The following is a 25490-nucleotide window of genomic DNA, read 5'->3' as shown; positions in this document are numbered from 1 at the left end:
AGTCACACAGTACACATTGCCTCTTCCCCCCCACCCCCAAGGGGAGGAAATAACCCCCATTCCCGTGAGTGGCCTTAGGAATTCATTATTTCTAAACCAGAATGATCTGGTTGTCAAAGGGCTCTCAGATCAAAATCCCAACTTGAAGATCCCATCCCCCCCAACCCAAAAGCCAAGAAACAGGAGGATAGGCTCCTCATTCAAGCTTTCTGGATTCCTAGCCACTCCCTCCAGAAAAGACGACTTGAGTGTAAGTTAGGTGGGGGGCAAGGGTTGGCACAGAGCCACCCCAGACATAGGCTGATGCCCAGCTGTTTTCCAAAATATATTTGCAAATGGAGAAAGTGGGTGTGGAGAAAGGACCCTCTTACCCCCACCCCAGGGTCCCACCCCTCTCCACAACACCCGCTCTCCTGGAGTCCTTATTTCATCTTTTTAAAAAAATGTAAAAACAAAACAAGAAAAGCACTCTGTACAAGGACCGATCTGGCGGCTTTGCTGCTCCCGTCTTCCAGGGCGCAGAGCTAGGTCTCAGGGACAGTCTCTGAATGGGCTGCTCTTGCTTAAGACTCTCCCTCAGAGCCTCCTCCCCTTCTAGGCCCAGCTTCCCCATGTCCTTCAATGTCAAAGATCTGGAATAAGCGAGCTGCTCCCTCAGGTGAGGAAACTGGCTGTGGCATCCACGGGACCAAAGAGTTGGCCGGGCAGGGCTCCAACGTCGCTCAAGACTCCCCAGTGCTGTCCCCTCGACCAACCAAGCTGAGACCCTCTCTGAGATTTGGAGGAGGAAGGTTGGTTCCCAGTGCAGCAGGATGCCCTGGATCCAGGGCCAAGGGCCCATTTCCTATCTCACCCCAACTCGGGCCAGAAGTCAGGCCTTCCCTACTCCCTGAGGGTTCAGCAGGGCCTCGGCAGACTTGGACTTCTGGCTCACACTGGCACATCCAGGCCCAGGTACTCAGGGTTCTCTGCTGTAGGAGTCCCTTCAAAGGTGCTGGGTGGAGAGCCCCGCTCTGATGGGTCCTGGTCCCAGTAATAGAGGTTGTCAAATGCTGGACTGAAGGCTGGAGGAGGGTGGGGCTGAGGGGCAGCCCTGCCCCGGGGTACCAAGTACTCAGGGTTCTCCACAGCACTCCCAAAGGCAAAAACATCTTTGACAACCCCATTCTTGCCAGGGGAGAGAGTCTTGGGGGACAGAGTCTTGGGCCTTTCCAGAGTGGCACCGGCAGGTCGAGGAGGCGGCAAAGGGCCTTCTAGGGGCGAGGGGGGCTGTGGCCAAACCTCTGGCTGGTTCACGTATTCTGAAAGGGCAAGGGGGGGGCTTGTTAGGGGAAGGAACCCATGAGTCCCCGTTGCTACCACTGACAGCCACACTCCCAACTTCCTCCCGCACTTCCCTCCCAATCTCTCAGGTTGGGCCTGGATTCCATACCAGGCTGGGGGCTGCAGGTCAGGGGGGCAACATAGCCATCAGTCTCTGAGGGCAGGGGTGCAGTAGGGTCCTCGCTGTACCGCTGTAGAGGGCTGGGGTCCTGTGGGGGAAGGCTCTGCAGCCCCTTGGCTGCCCCCATTCCCAAGTCACCATCAAACACGTCAGAGCCAGCCCCCTCTGAGGGTGCCCGTGGAGACTTGGGGGGCTCCTCCTCGGAGGGCTCCAGTCCCAGTGTCAGCTCACCACCGCCACTCTGGAGATGAGAGGGGGTTGTGATGGGGTTATTCATGGACCTGGAATGGAGACTCCAAGGGAAGTGATAAAAGGTCACAGGAGATAAACAGGTCACCACTGGAGTTTGAAACAGTCACCGTGGAGAGGAAGAGGTCAAGGGCTGGAAGGCAGTAGGAGTCCTCAGGAATGGTGGGGTCTCCATGAGAGGTGATGGGGGGTGACACAGGAGAAAGGGACCCTAGTCCGTGGGGGAGGTAAGTACACCCACCCACCACAGTGTGACCGAGCGCACTGACCCTCGTGGACGAGCTGCGGTGCCTGCGGTAGGCCGGGCCCCCAGCACCTGGGGCAGGGTCTGGGCAGAAGAACCCCTGCTGGGGCACCAGGTACTCCTCAGCATCCACCAGGTCCCCCATGTCATCATCTTCCAGCAGCGAGCGGTAGAAGGTGCTGTCCAGCGGGCTGGCGGGGCCCAAGTCTTCATTCTGGGGAGGGAGAGAGACAGTGTGGCGGCCTCTCCCCAACCCCGTGCACAGCCTCCCCGGGAAGGCTGGGGGAGGACAAGGTCTGACAGATCCAGCAAGGGCTGGGCTCGGAGGCCTGGGACCGGAATCCTCTCCCTTCCCACCCTCTGCGGGTGAATGCTCTTCACTCACAGGCAGGGACCAAGGGGAAAGGCCCAGTACCTGGATGACCACGAAGCGCTGGGGGTCCCTGGCCATGCGGGAGAATTCGGCCACCAACTCCCGGAACCGTGGTCGACATTCAGAGTCTATCATCCAACCTGGAGACAGCACGGGGGTCAGCATCTCAGTGCTGGCTGCAGCCTGTGTGTGGCCCAGCCCCACTCCTTCCCTCTCCAGTCTGATCTAGACACACCACCACCACCCCACCCCCTTAGAGGCTGAGCCCTCGGGTGGTAGAGAAGAGGTCTCAGACTCAGGTCCTGAACTAGATCCTCTGAGAATCTCTACTAGTTTCCCCTTTCTATGTTGCATGTAAGTCTCTAACTAGCTGGTCTTCTAGAGCTCCTCTGGCCTGGTACTATAAAAGAGAAGTGAGACCCTTCCAAGGGCTCCTTTAACCATACTAGGGACCCTGCACTTGGTCCCCCCCCCCATTCCCCTTGGAGGCCCCTCCACCCAGGACCTCTCATCCCTCCTCCAGGCAGCTGGCACAGCTCAACCACGCACATTTGACCATGATCATGTAGACGTCAATGGTGCAGATGGGGGGCTGGGGCAGCCGTTCCCCCTTTTCCAGCAGGTCAGGGATCTCCCGGGCTGGGATCCCATCGTAAGGTTTGGCCCCAAAAGTCATCAGTTCCCACACAGTCACACCTGGGGCAGAGATGGGGGTAGGGTTAGAGATGGGGGGGGGGCAGGAGAGCCCTTCAGTGCACTGAGCCCCAGAGGCTTTACCCAAGAGCCTGGCACCACGGGGGAAAGAAGGGAGGGGGGTACTGCCAAGGGGCAGAAGCCACCCAGCCTTTCCCTAGTCTCAGGGAAGTGCATAGACCCTGGCAATCCCTTTCTTCCCTCCCACATTCATGCTAAGATGTCTCCATTCATTCTCCCATTGGTGCTCTCTTCCTCCCTCCGTGCCCTCCACCCCAGGTCCATGGATCCTTGTCCACCTCTCCTCCCAACCCTCCCGGCCACACACCGTAGCTCCACACGTCACTCTGGTGGGTAAACCGCCGGCGGAGAATGGACTCCAGCGCCATCCACTTGATGGGCACCTGGGAGAGCAAAGAAGTTCTCAAACTAGGTGTGGTGGGGACATGGCTATTCTTAGAGTTCTCCCAGGGGCCAGACCCCACCCCACCTTGCCTCACTCTGCTCCCTCCTCTAACCTTGCCCCCATCCGCGTGGTACTCGGTCTCGTCAATGTCCAGCAACCGAGCCAGCCCAAAGTCTGTTATCTTGACATGGTTGGGACTCTTGACCAGCACGTTCCGGGCAGCCAGGTCCCTGTGCACCAGCCGAACGTCCTCCAAGTAGCTCATCCCCTGAGATCAGAGACATCGCTGTGGACCCCGCTTTGGCTATATTCTCCCAAGAAACCTCCCATCCTGGCCCTGCATGGAGAGAGAGGCTTGCTCTCAAAGACGCCCGCAGAGCCCAGGCCCTCTAAGCACGTACCTTGGCGATCTGCACACACCAGTTCAGCAGGTCCTGGGAGCCCAGGCGCCCACGGTGCTCTCGGACGTGGTCTAAGAGGCAGCCATAGGGCATAAGCTGTGTCACCAGCTGCACCGTGGATGTCAGGCAGATGCCCAGAAGGCGGGACACATATGGGGAGCCCACGCCAGCCATCACATATGCTTCCTGGTGGCAAGGATACACACTGAGAGGGGGTGGGAGACCAGAACCCCCCAACAACCACACACCCCTCTTGAGGGCCAAGGCATCACTGGGGACCCTCAGTCAATCCAGCCCCATCTGTCACAAACCAGAACCGTGGCCCACAGGCAGGAGGTTAAGAGTCGAGGTTTGGATGACCACAACATGTTTCCCCAAACCCCAGTGAAGAGAGAGAGACCAGAGCCCAGACCTGCAGCCTGGGGTTCCCTCCTGTATTCCCGGCTGGAGAGGGTGGAGGGGCTTACGTCCAAGATTTCTTTGTTGGCTTTGGGAGATGTGTTTTCCCTCAACACTTTAATGGCCACTGGGATCTTCACATTTTCCCCATCAGGGATCCAGATGCCCTGCGCAGAGAGAGGAGGATGTGAGAAGGAAGAGGGCACACCAGATCCAACCTGCAGTCATCCAGAAGGTCCTTACTTGTGTTCCCAATGCCCTCTCCACCCTGGGGCCAACCCCACGACTTAAATCCCGCTCCGCACTCCCTTTCCCCTTGTTCCAGCCTCCTACCAAACAGCACCCCTCCTCCACCCTGCTCCCCGCTCTCCTGGCCACACCCCCCACATAGCCGCTGGGACCGCCCACCTCTGGGACCGCCCCCTCGGAACTTTGGCCCCACCCCTGACCTTGTAGACAGTGCCAAAGGCTCCGGATCCAAGCACTTTCACCTTCCTCAGTTCTGTCTCTTTCAGGATACGCATCTGAGCCTGGTTGGGCATGGCTCCGCTAGGCGTCAGCGGCTCCACCAGCTGGGGTGAGGGGGGTGGCGCGTCAGTGACAGAGGCTGGACCGCAGACCCCAAGCCAACAGGGAGGCCCTCAGCCAGCCTCACCTCGGTTTCCTGCAGCAGCCTCCGCATCGTGTACTTGCGGATCTTCTGCCGCCTTCGCTTGATTAGGATGCCGAGGACCAGCCCCACAAGCACGGCCAGCAGAATGCCCACCACAGCGGCAATAATGGACGTCACAGGACTGGGGGCGGAAGCCAAGGATAGTGTTAGGGAGCGAGGAATAGGCTGGGCCGTGCAGGGATGATGGAGGGGCATTCTTCAAGGAGGGGTGAAGGAGATGCAGGTCACTGTTTTTAGAAAGGGAAGCTGGGGGGCACCAGGGTGGCTCAGGTCATGGTCTCAGGGTCCTGGGACCAAGCCCCCTGCCGGGCTCCAAGCCCAATGTCAGGAATCAGCTTGTTCTTCTACATCTCTTCTGCTCATTCTCTCCCTCTCAAATAAATGAAAATCTTTTAAAAAGGCTGGGGGTGCTGGGGTGGGCCTGGGGGGCTCAGTGGGTTAAGCCTCTGCCTTCAGCTCAGGTCATGATCTCAGGGTCCTGGATCGAGCCCCGCATCAGGCTCTCTCCTCAGCAGGAGCCTGCTTCCCTCTCTCTCTCTGCCTGCCTCTCTGCCTACTTGTGATCTGTCAAATAAATAAAAACCTTTAAAAAATAAATTAAAAATTAAAAAGTGGGGGGGTTTTGGAGGGACGACCCATGGACTCCATCCTCTCTTTCTCACTCAAAAACCTCCCTTGGCTCCAACCACCTTGGAGTGGTGGACACTGCTAGCCCTCTTTAACCCCATCTCCAAACTATGTGCCTGCCCATGGCTCTAGCCTAGGACTCTGAAACTTCCTGACAAAAATCACCAGGGAGCTGGTTAATGTGCCCAAGTCTGGAGCCCCACTCCCGGCAACTCTGACTGTGGTATGGGGCGAGGCCCAGGAATGCACACCCAGTGATTCTGGTGTTTGAGCCAAATTTTTCACCCATAGGTCATGATTTTCCACATCCCCCCAGCCTTGGTGCATTCCATTACTTCTGCCTGGACCACCATCTCTCCATAGGGTCATCGTTCCAGACTCAGCTCATCCTGGGACAGATGAAGCTCCTGGGGGTAGACCCCACACCATCGCCATGCGTGCCCCCCTCCCTTGCTTGGCCAAAGCCTGGCACATCACAGACCTCTCGTGAACGCTTGTTTCACGGACAAACAATCGCTGAGGACACACTCCGATCTGTTTTTGTCCCCAGAGTCTTTCCCAAAGCTCCCCACTGCCCAGAAATCAAGTCCAACCCTGTGGCCCAGTAGTGAAGGAGGGTCTACGCCCTAACCCGACTCGACTTCATCCCTTCCTCCCTTCTCTGTGCTCACTCAGTGGCCCACCATACCAGAACCTTCGAACTGAACACATCCTAGATGTTCCTGGCCCCTCCCCCACCGTGACACCTGATTGCCTTCTGCCTAATGCAAGTGACCTACCTGCCCCTGTTTCAAGGCCTGGCTCGAATGCCACCTTCTCCTTGAAGCCTCCCACAACCCGGTTAAGACTTCATCATCCGCTCCAGGGCAGCTACACTCTCTTCTCAATCTACCTTTTATCCCAGGGGGTTGAATGCTGCCTGTGTCCCTTACGAGACATCTAGCTACTCAAGGGTAAGGATACACTGGGGGCTCTTCGCCATCTTTTCCTGTTCCCCGCCCCCTAGGCATCCTAAGGAGGTCCTCCATCCACTCGTTGAAACAAACTGAAAGGGGAATCAACAGTGGGAGACTAGGCTAGGAAGGGACAGGTGTCAAGTCAGGAGACCCCCCCCCCAAGCAGCAACCACCCATGGACTGGTAAGGGGTTGAGGGGCAGCATAGGGCAGGTCCCGGGGACTGGGCTGACCTGGCTCTCTGCTCGGCGGGGCAGCCCCTCTCGTCCAGATCCGCACAGCTGCAGGAAAGACAGTTCTATCAGCCAGGCTGGACACCACCTCCTGTGCTCACTCCAGTCTCACAACCATCTTGGGACGGCAGTGGCTGGGCTATTAACCCATCTGACGAAGGCAGAAACTGGACTCAAGGTCACCAGTGCTGTTCCTACCACCCCACAAGTTGATTCTTTCTCCGGCCTTGAACTCGAACTTCCTGCTCCCCTCCACCTCCCTGGAATTGGGAGGGCAGGAATTGAGGGGCACCCCAAGGAGCATCAAGTCCGAAAGTACGGCCACTTCTTCTGCCAAAGAATGCCAGGGGAGTAAACTGGCCCAACTTCTGCAGGGGACAGTTTGGCGACACCTAGGAAATCCTGTTTGTGACCCAGTGGTTCCACTTCTCGGGAGAGACCCTAAATATGCCAACACCTGTACGCCAGGGGGCACGTACAAGATGCTCACCAGTACACGGAACTCAAGTGTAATGAACTACAATAGAAAGAAAAAGAAAAGAGCGAGCAAGAAAAAGAAAGAAAAAAAAAAAAACAACAATATCCCTCCCAACACGAACATAGTTAACTACTACTACATCTGTGCTGCAGATGCAGTAAAAAAAAAAAATGGGGGGTAGATCTGTGTGCATTTCACACGAACGGACCCCAAGATACATAAACTGGGGGGGAGGTAGGCAGGAGGGAAGCAAAGTACAGAACAGTGTATAGAGCATGACTCCATTTGCATTAACAGATGCGTGCACACAAACCTGACGGTGTAGCAGAGGAACTATACGAAACTGCGGTTCCTTGACCATTTCTGACCTACAAAAACAGCACTCTTACAGGACTCAACCTACTATAAATGTAATACACGTTTCCGTGAATGTGTAGGGAAAAGCCTGGAAGGATGACAAACTGGAGTGAATCTGATGGTTCTTCCCGGGGTAGTAGAACAAAAGGGCACATTTGCTTTGCAGTATTTATACATTTATATTGCCGAACACGTTCAACATAAGGATGTATTTATGGGTCTCACGTGTAACTAAAGAACTAAATGAAAAAAAAAAATAGAATAGGGTAAATCACCATGTTAGGACATGGAAAAACATTGCAAGATTCTGTTAAGTGAGGAAAAAAAAAAGCAGGGGCGCCTGGGTGGCTCAGTCAGTTAAGCATCTGCCTTCAGCTCACATCATGATCCCAGGGTCCTAGGATTGAGCCCCGCATCGGGCTCCCTGCTCCGCAGAAAGCGTGCTTCTCCCTCTCCCTCTGTCCTTCCTGCATCTGCTCTCTCTCTCAAAAATAAAATAAATAAAAATCTTAAAAAAGAAAAAGAAAGGAAAGCAATTTGCAAACAATATGTATGGTCTATGATCCCATTTTGGTAAAAAATAGTATGTTAGAATGTGCACAGATAAAACAGTAAGAGAATAATAATGTATATTAACAGTTTATCTATTATAATAACATGTTAGAATGTGAATAGATAAAAACAACTAAGAGTAATTATATATATTCAAACTCATTTTACATGTTATAATAATAATTATGTTAGCATGTGCACAGGTAAAAACTGGAGAAAAAATATTACAAATTATTAACAGTGGGGATACAACTGCCAACAACATTCATTTATATTTCATGCTTTCATTAAAAAAATTTTTTTAAAGATTTTATTCATTTATTTGACAGTCAGAGATCACAAGTAGGCAGAGAGGCAGGCATAGAGAGAGAGGAAGGGAAGCAGGCTCCCTGCTGAGCAGAGAGCCTGATGCGGGGTTCGATCCCAGGACCTGTGGATCATGACCTGAGCCGAAGGCAGAGGCTTTAATGCACTGAGCCACCCAGGCGCCCCTCATTAAAAAATTTTTAACAGGGGCGCCCGGGTGGCCCAGTCAGTCTGCCTTCAGCTCAGGTCACAACCCGGGGTCCTGGGATAGAGCCCCGCATCGCATTCCTAGATCTGCAGGGAGTCTCCTTCTCCCTCTGCCTCTCCCCCCTGCTAGTACTCTCCTCTCGCTCTGTCTGTCTCTCTCAAATGAGTAAATAAAATCTTAAAAAAAAATTTGGGGGGGAGGGTAGCCTGGGTGGCTTAGCTGGTTAAGCGGCTGCTTTCGGCTCAGGTCATGATTGCAGGGTCCTGGGATCGAGCCCCGCATCAGGCTCCCTGCTTAGCAGAGAGCCTATTCTCTCTCTCCCTCTGCCTGCTGCTCTGCTTAATTGTGCTCTCTCTCTGTCAAATAAATAAATAAAATATTAAAAAAAAATTTTTTTTTTACAAGTGTTACTTTGGGGATTAGAAGAGAACAAAACAAACTAAGAGTCTCAGGATAAGCAAAGGCAGAGTTATCCCCCTTTTACAATAAGAGCCCCCCAGAAAGGCTCCTGGGACAAAGTGCTCCTTCCTGCAGGAAGGGCCTCAGACTCACGAGTGGGTGCAGTTGATGGGGCACGGCTGGCACGTGCCCTCCTCATCGGCGAACTTCCAAATGGGCATGAAGGAGAGGTCGGGTTTCACGCCACTGGGGCAGCGAGCCACGCAGAAGGGAGTGTCCTTATAGTGGGCACAGGCCACACACTGGTCAGCTTCCTGGGAGGGGAGGAAGGATTTGTAGGGGGCTGGCACCAACACCTCCCAGGGCAGCAGGACCTGGCCCGTGTGTCCCCTTCACGTTTCCCACTCAACAGCATGTGCCCCCCCCCACCCCCCGCTCCTGGGACAGCCCAGACCTGCTGCAGACCTGCTGGGTCTCCCACCCCAGGTCCCAGGCTTCAGCCCCATAGAAGAGCCTATTACTGAGATAAAACATCAAGTAACAGTAACTAATATGTAGCAAATCCTTCTGGCGCTTGAGCAGGGCACCAAGCCCTATTTTAAATTCATGCCTACTATTTTCCAGGGAGGTAGCTCCTCAAGTGATACTCATCTTACAAATGAAAAAACCAAGGCTGGAAGCAGGGCCTGGATTTGAATCCAGATAGTCTCATGCCTAAGCACATGGGTCTGACTGCCATGGCACAACCACAGCCAAGCACATGGGCCTCCCTAGGCCCCCTACGTGGTCCGAAGGGTCACAGGGTCTGCCACACAACTCCTGCAGTCCCCAGCGTCCCCAGTCCCCTCCATCCTCCCACTTTTCCACCCTCCCCCCATCCAGGTCTGAACTCCGAGCCCTCTCCTGGGACAATTGAGCAGACTTGGCCTTGCTTCCCTCCTGTCCTCACTTCCCTCCCCACCAGCTCAAGCCCACTGGCAACTCACCGACCCAAGGCAGGTCACTGAGCCGTTCTGGGGCCGACACTCGGAGTGGCACGGGAGACAGTACCTGTCCTTCACATACTCCCGGGGTAGCCTGACAGAGGGGGTGGCTGATGAGGGGGGTGTCTGGAAGGAGCCCCTGTGCCCTCTCCCTGGCCGCCCCCCTGCCCCACCCCGCATACCCCTGCAGTACTCGGCATTCCTCCACGCACTCCTGGCCCCGAAGGAATTGGCTGCAGTTGACGCACTGGGTGGGCCCCGGACCCCAGCAGTGCCCATGGGCGCACAGCGGGTAGCAGGCTAGGCCCTCGCCCACTGCAGTGAGGAGGAAGGGGTCAGAGGTGACGCTCAAGGGAGGTTCCAGGTCCAAGTGACCCAGGGGAGGAGGCTGGGGGTGGTGGCCGTGGCCCGGAGTGGTGGGGACAGGTACTGGGAAATGCAGGGGGTGGTGAGGGGACACAAAGAGCGGAGGTTCCAGGACCAGAGAGGAAAGGCAGGGACACCAAGGTGGTGTGGCAGGACCCAGCCAGAAGCCATGCCCAGAGGTCAAGCCAGCCAGAGCCGGTCAGGAATGGTGCAGCAGGGACAGGCAATCTGCATGAGCCCGAGATTGGTGCTGCTAGGCTCCCCCCACCCGCCAGGTCACCCTTGGGTGCTGGCAGACGGGGAGCGCACGGTGCCAGGCTCCCTGTCTTACCACACTCGGCCTCTGGCCGGTTGGCGCTGTGGAGCAGGGCCTGGTGCGGGTTCCGGAAGAGCTGGTCCCAGGGCACCGTGTGTATGAAGCACAAGTGGGCGTTGCGGTGGATGAGGGCCAGCCCGCTGCCCAGTTCCCGCAGCGAGCGCAGCCCCAGCGAGCTGATGCCGAGCCCTCGCAGGGTCAGCGAGTAGGCGCCGCTGTGGGAGGACAGTTTGGCTGTACCAACCACTGACCCTCCCTCGTCAGCAAGGGTGGCCCTCACCTCCCTCCCGTCCCCAGCACACTCGACAAACTCCCGTGGAAGCTTTACTGCTGGAGTCCCCTGGGGAATGGGAGTGCCCACCACACCCAAGCCTCTCCTCGGAGCCCTGCTTCCCCGGTGCTCACTCATGCAGAACTCGTCCCCGGATGACTCGCAGGTTCTGGAAGACACTGAGGTCAGGCAGGCTGTCTGGCCACGCTGAGATGTACAGGTAACCTGCAGGCACAGGGGGAGGCTAGGGGTGTGGGGACAGGAGGAGGACCCCCAACCCCATCCGAGCAGCATGCCGAGAGGCAAAGCCCACCTGTGATCTCCTCCAGAGCCTCAAACACTCTGAGCTGCTCAGGCTGGAGGGGGGCAGTGTTGGAGGCTGGGTCTCTAGAAGGAGGATTAGGAGAGGAGTCAGCATGGCCAGGAAGTGGGTGGGCATGACCCCCGGAGCTGGCCCAGCCCCCCTCCCCTACCTCCCTCCATTAATGACTTCACTTAAACCCTTTGCCCATCAAGCCCGGCTGTTTTCATCCCGAGTTTCAAAGCCCAGGCCCTAGTTTGGCAGGGTCTGTCAAAACAGTATTTATATGCTTTGATCTAGAAATCCTACTTCTAGGAATGTGGCCTAGACAGACATTGGCTCCTGTTCCAGAGACACGTACAGCAGAGAACTGTTTGTAAGAGCCAAAACTGAAAACGACCTAAATACTCATCAGGAAATAGGGGAGCTGTTAAATATAAACCCCATCCACCCTGACTAGAGACGAAAACTAACATTTAAAAGCACTTAAAAAAAAAAAAGCACTTAGTATCTGCCAGGTACTGTTCTAATAGCACATGAATATTACTAACTCATTCACACGTTATAACCACCTTACAAGGGTGGGGCTATCCTTGCCCCCATTTTACAGATGAGAACATGAGGTACAGCAGACAGGTCATATGACCAGACTACGGGAGAGCCAGGTTCCAAACCCAGGCCACTTGGCTCTCGCCCAGCCTAGGCTCTCGCCTGCGCCTGCTCCCCAGGTATCGAAAGCATGAGGCAGCCAGACACGAAGGGCCACAGCCAACTCTCCAGGGCAAGAGGCAGACAAGGCCCACAGTGAGCTCCCACTTTAAGTCAACCTCCTCAACAAAATTACTACAGCTATGTTCCTCTGCGTGTGTCCACAGATGGATTGGTCTAGGAGAACCCACGCAAGCTGTCAGCAGTGGTTTCCTCTGGAACGGGGAACAGAGCTGCAGGAAAGGTTAAAGGGAATTTTTTTTTCTCTTTTTTTAACACATACTCTTAAGGAGGTCTCATTCACACGCAGTAAAATGCACAATTTTAATGTACACTTGGAGAAGTTCCGACAAGTGCATTCACTCATGTATCCATGACCCCAACAGATACATGGAATGCTGCCATCACCCCAGAAATTTCTCTCGTGTTCCCTTTCCAGGGCCCCCTCTCGGCCCCGGGGACGACCACTGTTCTGATTTCTATCATCACAGGGCGGTTCTGCGTATTCTAGAGCCTCACGTGGAGGAATTGTGCCGTGGGGCCTCTCTTTTGCCTGACTTATTTCGTGGGACATAAGGGTCCTGAGGTCCGTCCATGCTGTCATATCTACCAGTGTGTGGTTTGTCTCTTTTTATCGCTGAGAATTCCAGTGTTTAGCTATACCACCATCTACTGACTTCTTCACCTTCTGAGAGCCATTTGCATTATTCCCAGCTGGGGGCTATATGACTAAAGCCACTATGAACTCAGGGAGAATTTTACTTTGAATGGCTGGACCGCCATACAAGTGCATGTTCGTGGAAGACATGTCACGGATGAGAACAAGCCTCCCCACCCCCCACCACCGCCGCCCAGTCCCCGCACCCTCTGGCCTCCCGCCTCTGTCTCCCAGCATCTCCCAGAGAGGCTGCCACTTCTGGGCACTCAGGATTTGGTGACCGTCCTCAGACCACTGTGCCCGCCCTGCACTTCGCAGATCCTTACCCCTCAAAGCTCTCTGGCAGAAACGCCAGGCTCCCAAAGATCTTCTTGCAGCCAGCAAACTCTTGGATGTTGGCGCTGGTGACCGCCCTCACCTCCCGCAGGTGCTCCATGCCCAGGCCGTAGCACACTGTGGGGAGGGGCAAGGGTGAGGGGGGGCCATCTTGGCCCCCACACAGAGCATCAGGGCCTCCACCTGCAGGGCCCCGCCCATAGTCTGCACCCCACCCCCTGGCCCTGGGGCCATATACCCCTCACACACTGACAGGAGATATGGGGGAACGTGTGGGACTGATCCAGGGAGGGCCAGGACAGAAGCAGTAGAAGGAAAGGACTGGGTCCCAGGAGGGTCTGAAGAGGGTCGGGATGGCGGGTGACACCAAGCTGGGTGTGCAGGACAGGAAGCGCAGCCTGGCTCAGGGTATGGCCAGCAGTCACCTCGGGCACAGGGCTTGCTGCATTTCTCACACCGCTGCGTTCCGTCCTCAGCCGTCACCTCTTGGTTGTTCAGGGGACAGACCAGGGTGCAGGATCCCACGTCCGTAGACAGGTAATTGTCTGAGGAGAAGGAGACCATGGGTCCAGGTGCCCTGGCCCTTCACGCCGCACCATGAGCAATGTCCCCGTGCCCACAGAGTAAACAGGATCGACCAATACTGAAATGCCCTTACTATGTGTCTGTGCACTTGACCTTCATTTACACCTCACAGCAACCCAATGTGATGGGTACTTAGACTCCCCTTTTGCCAAGAGGGAACCAAAAGAGTTTTATATAAATTACTCAAGGTCTTCGTGCTATTAAGTGGAGAAGCCATGACTTGAGCATAGTCCGGCTCTGCATTCACTCTGACCTACCACGGGGAGGGCACGACCAGGACCCGAGAGCCCACTCCTGTCGCCCATGATGGGAAGAAAGAGGGCCCTATGTCCAAGGTCAGTCCCTGAATGCACGCCAATAAATAGGCGAGCTGTTAAAAGAAACTCTGACCAATCTAGACTATTGAATAAAAATCAGGATTTAGGAGTGCTTAGTATGTGCCAGGCCCTGTTGTAAGAGCTTTATAAATATTAACTTATTCAGGGGCACCGGGGTGGCTCAGTCGGTTAAGCGTCCAACTCTTCATTTCTGCTCAGGTCATGATCTCTGGGTCCTGAGATCAGCCCTCATTAGGCTCTGCACTCAGTAAGGAGTCCGCTTGAGATTCTCTCCCTCTGCCCCTCCCCTTGTGCGTGCTCTCTCTAAAAATAAATAAATGAATCTTTTAAAAATACAAGAAATGGGCGTCTGGGTGGCTCAGTGGGTTAGGCCTCTGCCTTTGGCTCGGGTCATGATCTCAGGGTCCTAGGATCGGGCCCCGCATCGGGCTCCCTGCTCAGCAGGGAGCCTGCTTCCCCCTCCCCCTCTTTCTGTCTCTCTGCCTACTTGTGCTCTCTCTCGCTCTGTCAAATAAATAAATAAAAATAAAATCTTTTAAAAAAATAATAAAAATGGGGCGCCTGGGTGGCTCAGTGGGTTGGAGCCTCTGCCTTCGGCTCAGGTCATGATCCCAGGGTTCTGGGATCGAGCCCCACATCGGGCTCTCTGCTCAGCAGGGAGTCTGCTTCCTCCTCTCTCTGCCTGCCTCTCTGCCTAACTTGTGATCTCTGTCAAATAAATAAATAAAATCTTTAAAAAAAATAAAAAAATAATAAAAATATAAGAACTCATCCAAACATTATAACCACCTTACGAGGGTGGGGCTATCGTTCCCATTTCACAGATGAGAACATGAAGGTTCGGCGGGCAGGTCACATGACTAGAATACAGGAGAGCCAGGTTTTAAACCCTAGCGGCCCGGCTCCTCAGCCTGGGCTCTTGGTTGCACCTGAGCTCCCATTTATATAAACCAGCCCCCCTCCCAGCAAAATTATGAAATGACATTTCTCCCTGGCACTCACAGGGACAGGCGGTCACACAGCTGGCTCCAAAGGTATACCGGCCCTCAGGGTTGGGCATGGATTCGAAGGTGTCTGTGTTGTAGGTGACCAGGGCTGGACAGTGCAGTTCACAGATGCCACTGTGGTTGAAGTGAAGGCATGCCTGGAGGGGTTGGGGGTGGGGGGACAAGAGGGACAGGCAGCTGGTGGTCACTGGGCTGCTCTTCCCTGGTGTTCAAGGGGCAACAGGGCTGTAACCGCTGGGGCGCCCCTTGCCTTGTGCCCACCCTGGGGTCCCCGGGCACGTACCAGGCAGTCCGAGTGCTTGGGGCCTGTGCAGCCAGCCGCACACTGCTCGTGGCAGCAGTCCGTGGGTTTGGGGCCCTTGCAGCGGGCACAGCCGCCAGCACAGACAGTTCGTGTCACTGTCAGACAAGGGGCAGGATGAAGCCTGGGCAGTCCCACCCCGGGCACCAAACCCTCCCCGGCATCACGACCTCCCACTCCAGGGAAGACACCGAGGCCTGGTAACCCCCACCCCGCCCCATGTCCCCTTTACTCCACTCAGCCCCCTGCCCCCCAGATTCTGGGCCTAAGACTCACAGCTCTGACAGTCCCCCGAACTTGCTCCCCAGCAGTGGGGGTCTTTACAAGCTGGAGAACAGGGCTGGCCTAGGGAGAGAAACAGAGAGACAGAGATCAGAAGGTAAAATACACAACAAGGGAAGACTCGGCAGGAATCAAGGACCCGAGGCGCACTCTAAAAGCAGAGGGAGGCAGGACAGAGGGCCACAGAGACGAAGAGACACGGAGAGACGGTAAGAGGGGAATGGGGCAGAAAGAGGAAATGGGCAGTGTTAGTGCAGGGCTCAGATGGTGGGGTGCAAGCCAGGAGTCTGGGGTCTCCGGGCTGCCCGAGAAAGAGCGGAAGTGGCAGGCAGGGAGGGAGGAACATGGCTTACAGGCCCGAGAGCGGTTGGTGTCTATCATCGTGAGGGCCAGCTGGTTGTTCTTGTGGAAGATGTCCTTCCACAGGATCGTGTCCTGGTGGCAGAGCTGTGGGTTCCGCTGAATCAAGACCCCGCCCTTCAGGATCTCTGCAGGGTGAGCAATAATTAGCACCTTCCTTTCCTGCTGGCCACCTTCTGCCTTCCGGAGGGGCCCTCCTGGCTTCTTTAGAGGGGAGCACGCATCTTAAACCCGCCCCACAGAGAAGACACCAGCATCCTCTAGCTCTACCAGCACCCCACCCCACCCCTGCTCCGCATACACATGAACAACCCGAGATCCAGGGAGGGGTGAGCTGTCCACGACCTGGTCCAGATGTCCATGTCACTCTCTCCTATCCTCCCGCCTCTACACCCTGGGCACACTGCATCATGGTTAAGAGAGACTCTGGAGCCTGAAAACCAGCCTCATCACTAACTAGCTATGTAACCTTGAGCAAGTCACTCATCCACTGTAAACCTTTCTGTTTTCTCATCTGTAAAAAGAGCCTAATATTGATGCTTCCTTACAAGATGATAGCACCAAGATGGGATCCTGCTTGCAAAATATCCCAGCCACAGAGTCTGGGATACTGTCAGCTCCAAGGCTGCCACATACAGTTACACAGGTTGTTCACTGCATGTGGGTACTTGGCCAAGAAGTGGTGAAACCCTAGCCTGTATCCTCATTACCAAACTGTGCAGCCTCGTACAAGCCGTGCTTCCCGGGAAGAAGGGAAACCTTTTCCTAATCTTCACCAAGGCACCTTCCTTAGCTCTACCTGCATCCATCCTGAAGGGATTCAAGTTCTAATTCACCCACAGGCTCCCATGGCTAGCGGTGGCCCCCGCCAGCTCCCAACAGCGAGGAGAAGGTGTTGGTGACAGTGATGACCACCTGTGAGGCTTCGAAGCTGCAGCTCCCGCAGCCCTCCTGGGGCAGCCCCTGCCACAGAGGTGCCCCCCTCGGGCGGCTCTCCATTGTCCAGCACGGCCAGGGCGTAGTGGTCCTCAAAGAGCTGGGTGCCTCGCACGATTCGGAGCCTCTGCAGCGGGACCTGTCTCACTTGGCTGTGAGCGATGAGCACGTAGCCCTGCACCTCCTGGATATCCTGGGAGGGAAGAGGGTCTCGGGGCTGAGGCAGGCCTTGGCCCTGGAACACTACCAGTCCCCCAAGACCCCCCCAGGGTTACCAAGGGCTTGGGATCTGGGGCCAAGCCCCCCTCCACTCAGAAGTCCAGCTCTCTCAAGCATAAAGACCAAGGCCCCTCTCCACCCCCCCAAGTCAGATTCTCTGGTCAAGATGGTGGGTGGAGCACTTTTGAATTGAGAGCAAGCGTCCCACCCTCTCCGCATCTCAGCTTCCTCAGCCATGAAAGGAAAAGACTGCGTGAGAGGATGACTGTGATTTGATCCCGCATCACGCACATGGCCCCACTCCAGGTCACACTGCCCACAACCCAGCAGGCTGGTTCCCGCTCTCTCCCCTGTTCGTGACGCTTTCACACACATTTCCCATTTGATGGTTTCCCAAAGGGGAGTCTACTCCTCTTACTGCTTCCAAAGCCAAGGGCCAAGACCACACTTGCATAGCTTGTCAGTAGCAGAACAGGGACCTAGAACCCACATCTCCCAGCTGCCCGCTCGCCACTCCAGGCAGGGCAGGGACAGTGGCTGGGGCAGGGGGAACAGGGGGAAGGGATCATACTGGCAAGAGAGCAAAAAAAATTTAGCACAGAAGCGAGTCCATTCCACCCCGAGATGTCCGTGGCCTGCCACGTCATAGAGAGGGAGTCAACAACCAGTCTTGCAGCAGAAGAGACAGGGGGCAGACATCAGAAAGGACTTCCCAGTTGAGGAACCTCAACGAGAACGGAAACAGACGCACCCTCTTCTCCCAGCCACTTATTGGCATAGGGCTCCGCTCAGCTGGAGGCAGGGCCTGGCTGGGTCACCCAGGGGCCTCACCTGCAGGAAGGACAGGCTGGCATTGGCAGGCAGGTAGGTGAGCTCCAGGTTACCCTGCACCACTTGACAGGCCTGGTAGAGATGGCGGAGCATATCCAGGTGGGTCTCGGGACTGGCTGGGAGCCGCAGCTTCATGTCTGTGCCGGTGCACACTGGCAGGAGGGAGGGCATGGGTCAGAGGGCGCTGCCCAGGGCCTTCTGCGGCCTGGCCCCTCCTCTATACCCACCCCCAGTTGTGCCATCTCGGACGGTGAGAAAGCACGAGCGAAGGACCCCTCTTTCCCATGTCCTTTGCACCTGCAGGAGGCACAAATGCAAAAGAAGGTTTGCAAGTTTGGGAAGAGGAGGGAAATCCAAGGAGAGGCCCCTTCTAATGTGGCCCATCCAGAGGGGGCCCCCACTGTGCCAGGCCTGGGGAGCCTCCTGCCTGATCCAGGGTGGTGGCTGGCAAAGAAAGCCTCCCTTTGTCCCAAAGGCCCGACCCATGGCCAAGGGGTAAAAATCCCCCTAGAGAGGCCATGATGAATCATGCATCTTCTGGGTACCCCCTGCCCCTCTCCCAAGCAAACAAACTCAGGGCACTCTCCGCACCCCATTCCAATACCACCCACATGCCAACCTCTTGGCAAGGGATATCCACCCCCACAATGCCACCCAGGAAGTCGGGTAGAGTCACAGCTGGGGCATGGGGACCCCTAGGGGCCTGGTCACTGCAGGGACCTCTGGAATTCCCCCAGGCAAACAAAAAGGAGTATCAGACCCCCAACAATGGGCATCCGGACCCAGGCCACAGACCTTGGGCCTGGACGAGGTTTCCTCTGACGGCTCCCGTGCTGGCACTTCATCCTTGCCACCTCCTCAGGGCAAGGCTCCAGAACCAGCTGGCAGAGTCTATGCCACGAAACGCCTGCCGCAAGGGCACTACGTCAGCCCTGCCTACCTGCCCGGTGCCAGCCACCAGCCAAGGGGCATCCAGCCGAACTGCCTCCCCAGCCCCCCTGGGCCCCCCACAGGGTGTCCCTGAGCCCAGGAGGGCCTACGAAGCCCAGGGATCTAGAAGGAAAGCCACCCCTGGTGAGGGGCTACTGTGGACAACAGCTGGCTCCGTGCCTGCCAGCAGGGGGGAGAGTAAAGTGCCCAGTTGAACTCGTTTTTCTGCTCTGGTGAGAAGATGAATCACCTAGCTCGTCTTGCCCAGGAGGGTGTGCCTGGTTGGGGGGGGGGGTGGGCGGAGGGCACCCTCAGAGACACAGCCCACAGGTGCCTGAGCCACCTCAATTCCTGTGGGCTGCCACCCCACCTCCCCCAGCCTACAGGGGACAGTGGTGGCGGACTCCAAGGTCTGACAGCAGGGCTCCTGCTCTCCCAGCAACGTGGAGCCTGAAGTCCAGTCCTGGGGACCTGGGCATAACAAAAGATCCCTCTGCCTCCCAAAAGCTGGGAAGAGGCTGGTGGGGCAAGCCCCTGGGGTTCCCGCCTGGGCCTGCGGGCTATGAGCCGACAGTCTACCAGTAAAAGCCAGTGTGGTCTCTTCTCCCACCCCTGGGACGGAGAGGGAAGGAAGCAGAAGGAGGAGGAAGGGGAGGGCCCAGAAATAGAACTCAAGGGTCCCTCCCTCCAGACTCCTAAGAGAAACAGGAGCTGGGGATGGCAGAACAGGCCCAAAATAACGCCCGCTGCGAGGACCTCCCGCGGCCTCAGCAGCCTCAGCTGCTCTGTAGGCACAGCTGTCTTTAGGCCCAGACCCCAAAGCTCTGGCCCAAGCCCGGGACAGGGACAAACAGAGCTGGGGCAGAGGCTGTCTCCACCCTCTGAGGCCCTCTGCCACCTCTGAGGGACACCAGCTGTGGCAACCAGGCAATAGGAAAACATCAACAATGGGAACACCCAGGGCAGGGACATTAACTGAGCACCTACTGTATGCGGGCAGGCCCTCTGGGCGGAGTTTCATAACGTCCTCCAGAGGCTGGGACTGCAAACTCTATCTCCCAAAGAAAGCTGAGGCAGACAGGGCTAACTCTCCTGAGATCATCAAGCTTGTAAGCAATATAGGCAGGATTTGAACTTGAGTCTGACTTTAGATCCTACATTCTTCACTGGACACGGACAAACCCCCCCCCCCCCAATGCCTGGTGCAAAGGGAAAGACACACCAATTCAGTTGATGCCACTGATAAACACGATAGGCTCTGGGAAGAGAAGGGGGGCTGGGCTGAGCTGAGGACCAAAGAGTGGTAGCCCCGCCCCGCCAGTGAGTTTGTTTGTGGCTGATTTGAGTCTAAGATTCTTTAAGTGTTTGCAACAGGTGGTAAAATTGGTACAGAGACCTACTCTCCCAGGGAGCTGGAGGCTGGCGGGCAAATTCCCCCACCAAGCTGACATGAAGCCAAGAAGGGCCTCTTGTCACCTCCCCTACCTCTCTGACTCCTTCCCCTTCACCAGGAAGCTCAGCCCCTCCCACCCACTCCCCTTCTCCTCACCAATCTCCTCCTCTCCAGTCCTCACCAGTCCCCATATCCACCCAGCCTCCACTGACTTTCTGGAGGAGGGGGTGGGAAGTCCTGTTCTACAGAGGGGCTCTGTGTCTCCAGGACACCTGACCTTCAGGAGCCCCGATCTCCAGCTCTCTGGTGCAGCACAATGAGGCAGGACCAGCCCAACACCAGGTTAGAGTTTGCTGGATGGACGATGGATGGATGGATGGAAGGAAGGAATCCAATCAAGAACTTCCAAACCAAAAGGATCAGTTGAAGCAGTGGTGTCCATCCCTCTGCTCAAAGGCCGTTCAGGGTCCTTCATATCCCCTCCGGCTGGACCTCAGTGTCAAGGTTCGGTCTGCACTGTGGGGATGCTCTCAAGAGGTTTCTTTCCTCTCCACCACACTTCAGCCCCAGATGCTTCTCTTGCTCACCAGCAAGAGAAGCTTCCTTTGGTTTCCATGACACTACCTGCACCCCCAAAGCTCACCTCCCCCAGACCCAAAGGGTAAGAGCCCATTCTACAGATGCCCAGAACTCACCCACCAGACACACCTGGTGTATCAAGGCCGGTATCAGACGAGGGCCTGGGCTCAGGGTCATTAAACCAGAACCCTAGCTGGGCCACCCATGTGTGACCCTGAGCAAGTCCCTGGACCTCTGGGGCGAGCAAGTCCCTGGACCTCTGGGGCAGAGTCCACATCAGGTTCATCTCTAGGCCCAGCAGTGCCTGTGACTTTGCAGGCACTCTCAATGAATATTTAGTGACCTGAACTTGGCTGTAAGTTTGGGATAATAAAACAATAACAACTCTCTGCAGAGAAGTTAAATGAAGAGTTAAATGAGATAATGAATCAAAAAGCAGTCTGTAAACACAACAAGGCTTTGTAAACAGAACTGAGACAACACAAACATTGGCTATCATAATTCTCCCACTCCTGGAGAGCACACTCCCCTCGTGCCCAGGGGTGGGAAAGAAAGGTGGCTCCAACAAGAGAAGGAGGTCTTCCCACCGGCAGAGACAGTGTGGGGGGGGGGGGCGGGAATATCTTTCCAGATCATTTCAGCACCCAGGGGTACGCACAACTACCTGGGCCCTCCTCCAGCCCCCCACTCTAGCCCCCTACTGGCTCCTCATGCTTCCACTCCAGCTGTCCCATAACCCTGCGGGCCCCCCGGCTTCTGCCCTGTCCCTGCTCTCAGCCCCTTGCCATGCCTGGGGGGCGCGAGAGGAAGGCAGGCGTGGGCAGGACAGGGAGGGAGAAGACCTCGGTGGGGCCCAGCTCAGTCCCCTTTCTATAGCCTAGATAAAGGAGGTCATTCGCCTGAATTACAGAGTAGCACCTCTACCCTAGTCTGGCTACCCGGCAGCCCCTGAGGCTTTACTCACCCCATTCCTGTGGAATAGGATAAAACTTCACCCAACTCTTAATGCTTCCTCGTTAGACATTATTATTGGGTCTAGACATGTCTGGGTCTCTCAGAAGCCATGGATAAGTCACTTCAATTTTTTTTTGAACCATGTGTACCCACTTCATGGGATTGTTGCAGAGATGAAATGAAACCATCCATGGAAAAGAACCTGGCACAGAGGTAGCACACTGCACTTTTCCTTTTTCTTTTTTTTTAATTTAAGGCAAGAGAAGTTCATATAGCAGGAGTATGGGTAATTCCAAACCAAGAGAAAATAAAAGGTGCCTTTGTATTTGATCGCCCTGTATTTTCCCCTTTCCCGCTTCATTCTAGCTTTTGGGTTTTTTTTTCCTCCTTGAATATTAAAATGAAGTTACTTTCCCCAAGTATAGTAAAAAGGAAGTTGCCGGAAGAATCGTTTGGGAATTAAAAATACGAGCTCTGCAAGAAAAGAAGTATGTGTTTACTACACTTGACAAAACTTTGACCTCTAAGAATGGATCCTACGGGCACCTGGATGGCTCAGTCAGTCAGTCAAGTGCCTGACTCTTGATTTCGGCTCAGGTCATGATCTCAGGGTTGTCAGACTGAGCCTCCACATGGGGGTGAGGGGGGGGGATGGCACTCAGCGGGGCGTCTGCTTGAGAGTCTCTCTCTCTCTCTCTCTCTCCCTCTGCCTCTCCCTCTCCCCCACTTTCTCAGAAATAAATATTTAGAAATGTATCCCAGCAAAATCCTGACCCTCTGGTCCTCTCCATCTCCTTTCCTTCAAATTCCTGCCCTAGCCCTCAGCCCTGCCATACAACAGAAGGCAGCTGGGCATAGCGCTGCTGCTGCCACCATTTTCTGCCCGACACGCCCAACATCTGTCTTTGCACCCAGCAGCGCAGATGGAGGGGTGAGATCGACCTGAGGAGGCCCCAGTCGTCCGTGGGAGAACCGAGCCCTCAGATCGGCAGCAACCCAGGCCACCCCCACGTGCTCAACGCACAGGCCCAGGGGAGGGAGGCAGCAGCTCGGTCTGACCACGCAGCCCGGCCTCACCCATCCCAGCAGAAGGTCAGGGCTTGAAGACACCAGCCTGGGAAACAGGGAGAAGGATGGGCTCCCAGGAAAGCGGAGCCTCCTTCCTGAGAGAGAAGGTGTGGGGCCACCTCCCCTTGTTTACAGCAGATCTGGCCCAGCACCTTGAGGGAGTTCCTCGTGAGGGCAGAGTTCAGCTAAGTCCCCAAGCCAGCAGGGAGGCTACTGTTTGGCAACACAAAAGCCCAGACACACAAACACACAGGCCACACAACTCACGAACACCCTGGGACTAAACCCCTCAGATAACACAGCAGTGCTCAGCGCCCCGGGGCAACACACAGACAGGATGACACCCACCCCTTCTCCAGACTCCCTGACCAATGGAGACCACCCACTACTCCCAGAACACTCTCATTTTGTTTTGCCTGCTGCAACCCAGGGATGCAGGGAGCAGTCTCCACCATTGTTCAAGGTTGACCCATACAGGGACTTCCGATGCATGCTTGCGGGTCACACTGTCTGGGATCCAGTCTTGGATCCGCCACTTCCTTGATGCTATTTAACCTCTTTAAGCCCGGGTTTTCACCTGGAAACCGGAATACCAGCAGGTCTCCTCTTGTAGGGTCGCTCTGACGATTTCAAGGAAGGAATGCACGCCAACCGCCATGCACCACGCCTGGCATAAAATGTCTTTCCAGCCCACCTTAGCTTTACCTGTCAGTGCATCTAGACGGACAGAGTGGGGCAAAACCCACACAGCCCCCACCACCGCCCTTCCCCACACGCAGCATGAAGGACGACCGAGCGCCGGGCTTAACCGCGTCTGGCTGGATTTCTTCAACTTTCCTTCTCCACCCCACCCCCCACAACTGCCCAGGAATCCCTCGCTTGGAACTCTGGCACTCTTATGCCCCAGACCAGGAAACCCACCACCACCTCTCCGTGGTCCATGCTCTCCAAAAGTCACAAAGCGCACAGTCCCCGAGCTGGCCCTAAAGAAACTCGCTCCAAACAAACGTCTCCCCCTCCCCCCACCTCAGACTCCAGCGTGAGGCAACCCTGCAGTCGGACCGGCCACCCTCTCCGGCCCGGCTCCGGCCGGACAGGTTGTTTTCCCCACCACCCCCCCCCCTCCACACCCCGATCCTGCCTGAAGCTGGAGCAACTAAACCCTACCCGCTGCGGGCAGGGGGCGGGGGGCGGGGAGGGGGCAGGGGGAGGGGCAGCCGCAGGGACCCCCGAGGAATCCAGCCCAGTCCAGTCTGGAGGCGGAGGCTGCCAACTGGAAAGGCTTTGAGAAAGTTTGAAGGGGCTCCAGAAAGGGGAAAAACACACACACGCACGCCCCATGCAGTACAACCCTTTGAGGGCAAACTTTCTGAACAATTTCAGAGAACTTTTCTGACAAGTTCCCAGAGCCTTGGCGGAGTCTGGAAAGCGCCAGTCTCTGGACCGGGACGCCCCTCGGGCGTCCTCGCCCCCTGCCCCACCTTCCCCGGGGCCCCCCTCCCCGCCCCGGCCGGCTGCCCGCCGCGCCGGGACCGTCCGAAACCGCCGATCGGCGAGCTCGCGTGGCCCCCCTCTGCCCGGAGACTTCGGCGTGGAGCCCCGGGCTGCAGGGTCGCGTCTCCGCTCCGCGCCCTCCCCTCACCAGACCCACCTTGGGTGCCCACGACTCCGGAGGGCAGGAGGGCGAGCAGGAGCCCCCAGCGGCACCAGGCCGCCAGCTCCATGGTGCTCACTGCGGCTCCGGCCCCATGGCTCGGGCTGGACCGGGCGGCGAAGGGCCGGGCGGCTGCCTGGGGGCTCTGCTCGGCTCCCGGGGCTCGACGCAGGGCACTCTCAGCTCCACAACTTCATTCTTGTACTTCCTCAAGGCAGCCCTCCTCCTCCACCTCCTCCGCCTCCCGTGATTGGGAGCGAGCGCGCTCCCGGCTCGCCCCCCCCACCCCCGCCACCGCATTCCAGCGAGTCCCTGGGAGTGGCAACTCCCAGCTTCACTTTCTCCCTCGGCGCGCAGGCCTGGGGTGCGCCCCTCCCGGCGCCTGGACGCCGGGGTCGCCTGCGCACTTCTCGCGCGTTCCCACGGAGAACCCTAAAGCGGGGGACGGCAATCGCCGCCCCCACCTCCCACGACACACACACCCCGGGGAGAGTCCAGGGCAAATGCTTCAGCCTGCTATCCTTAACGTTCCTTGAAGTCGCAGGTTTCACCGCAGACGTTCCCGGCTAGTTCGCATCCTACTCCATCCTGTGCCTATTTTTAAAAAAATATATCCAGTAATGGTTCTCCCACCACATCCTCAAATCAAATTGATAGTAAAGGGGATGGGTGGGTTGTGTTTAACTCGTGGCCTCCGGCACTCTCTGGCATACCTTCTCGAATCTTTTGGGCATCTCTTCCAGACTGAAAAGCACAGTTTTAATACGGGGTCTACAAGTTTTGAGGAGAGTCCAATTGGAGGCGCATCCAACTTAATCTTTCGAAGAACATCCCTCTGTTGGTTTTAGGGGGACACTAACTCATGCACTAATTTTGCACCCAATTCATGCAAAGTTCTTTTTCTGTCCCTTGCATTTTACTAGTGTGTCCAATTCTGCCTCCCCACTCTGTATTCCATCTGGAGCCCCAGATCCTGCTCTTAAGGCCCAGTGGGGGATAGGATGGGTTGACAGAAGGAAGGTGTGTTTCCGTTGGAAATTCCAACCAAAAATGCATGGGACATAATTAATTAACACATTAATCGTTGTTTAGCTGAAATTCAAATTTAAATTTAACG

At 56.1% G+C, this 25490-nt stretch overlaps 1 protein-coding gene across 1 annotated transcript; it reads right to left on the bottom strand.

Annotated features, from left to right (window-relative positions):
- Positions 1-264: 264 nt before the first annotated feature.
- ERBB2 (erb-b2 receptor tyrosine kinase 2) lies at positions 265-24625 on the bottom strand. The gene is made up of 27 exons (XM_080826429.1): positions 24371-24625; positions 17796-17947; positions 16725-16938; positions 15803-15937; positions 15444-15512; positions 15150-15265; positions 14862-15003; positions 13362-13481; positions 12927-13053; positions 11247-11320; positions 11068-11158; positions 10678-10877; positions 10163-10295; positions 9984-10074; positions 9151-9311; positions 6698-6745; positions 4865-5003; positions 4659-4781; positions 4278-4376; positions 3811-3996; positions 3522-3677; positions 3332-3407; positions 2860-3006; positions 2353-2450; positions 1963-2151; positions 1433-1685; positions 265-1301 (listed from the first exon to the last, which is right to left on the bottom strand). The coding sequence occupies exons 1-27, from the start codon at positions 24441-24443 to the stop codon at positions 931-933; spliced, it is 3783 nt and encodes a 1260-aa protein (XP_080682555.1). The 5' UTR covers positions 24444-24625; the 3' UTR covers positions 265-930.
- Between the last annotated feature and the right edge of the window lie 865 nt (positions 24626-25490).

The sequence above is a fragment of the Martes martes genome, assembly GCF_963455335.1.
Source record: "Martes martes genome assembly, chromosome: 16".
Lineage (NCBI taxonomy): Eukaryota > Metazoa > Chordata > Mammalia > Carnivora > Mustelidae > Martes > Martes martes.
The sequence above is the reverse complement of the archived record's forward strand: the minus strand, read 5'-3'. Positions and strand labels throughout refer to the sequence as shown.

Coding starts and splice junctions, on each gene's coding strand:
- ERBB2 (XM_080826429.1), bottom strand. CDS start 24,443: ATGGAGCTGGCGGCCTGGTGCCGCTGGGGGCTCCTGCTCGCCCTCCTG. Junction 3,007..3,331: donor GAGTGACGTGTGGAGCTACG/GTGTGTGGCCGG, acceptor TCTCTGCCCCAG/GTGTGACTGTGTGGGAACTG. Junction 2,451..2,859: donor CTACATGATCATGGTCAAAT/GTGCGTGGTTGA, acceptor TGCTGTCTCCAG/GTTGGATGATAGACTCTGAA.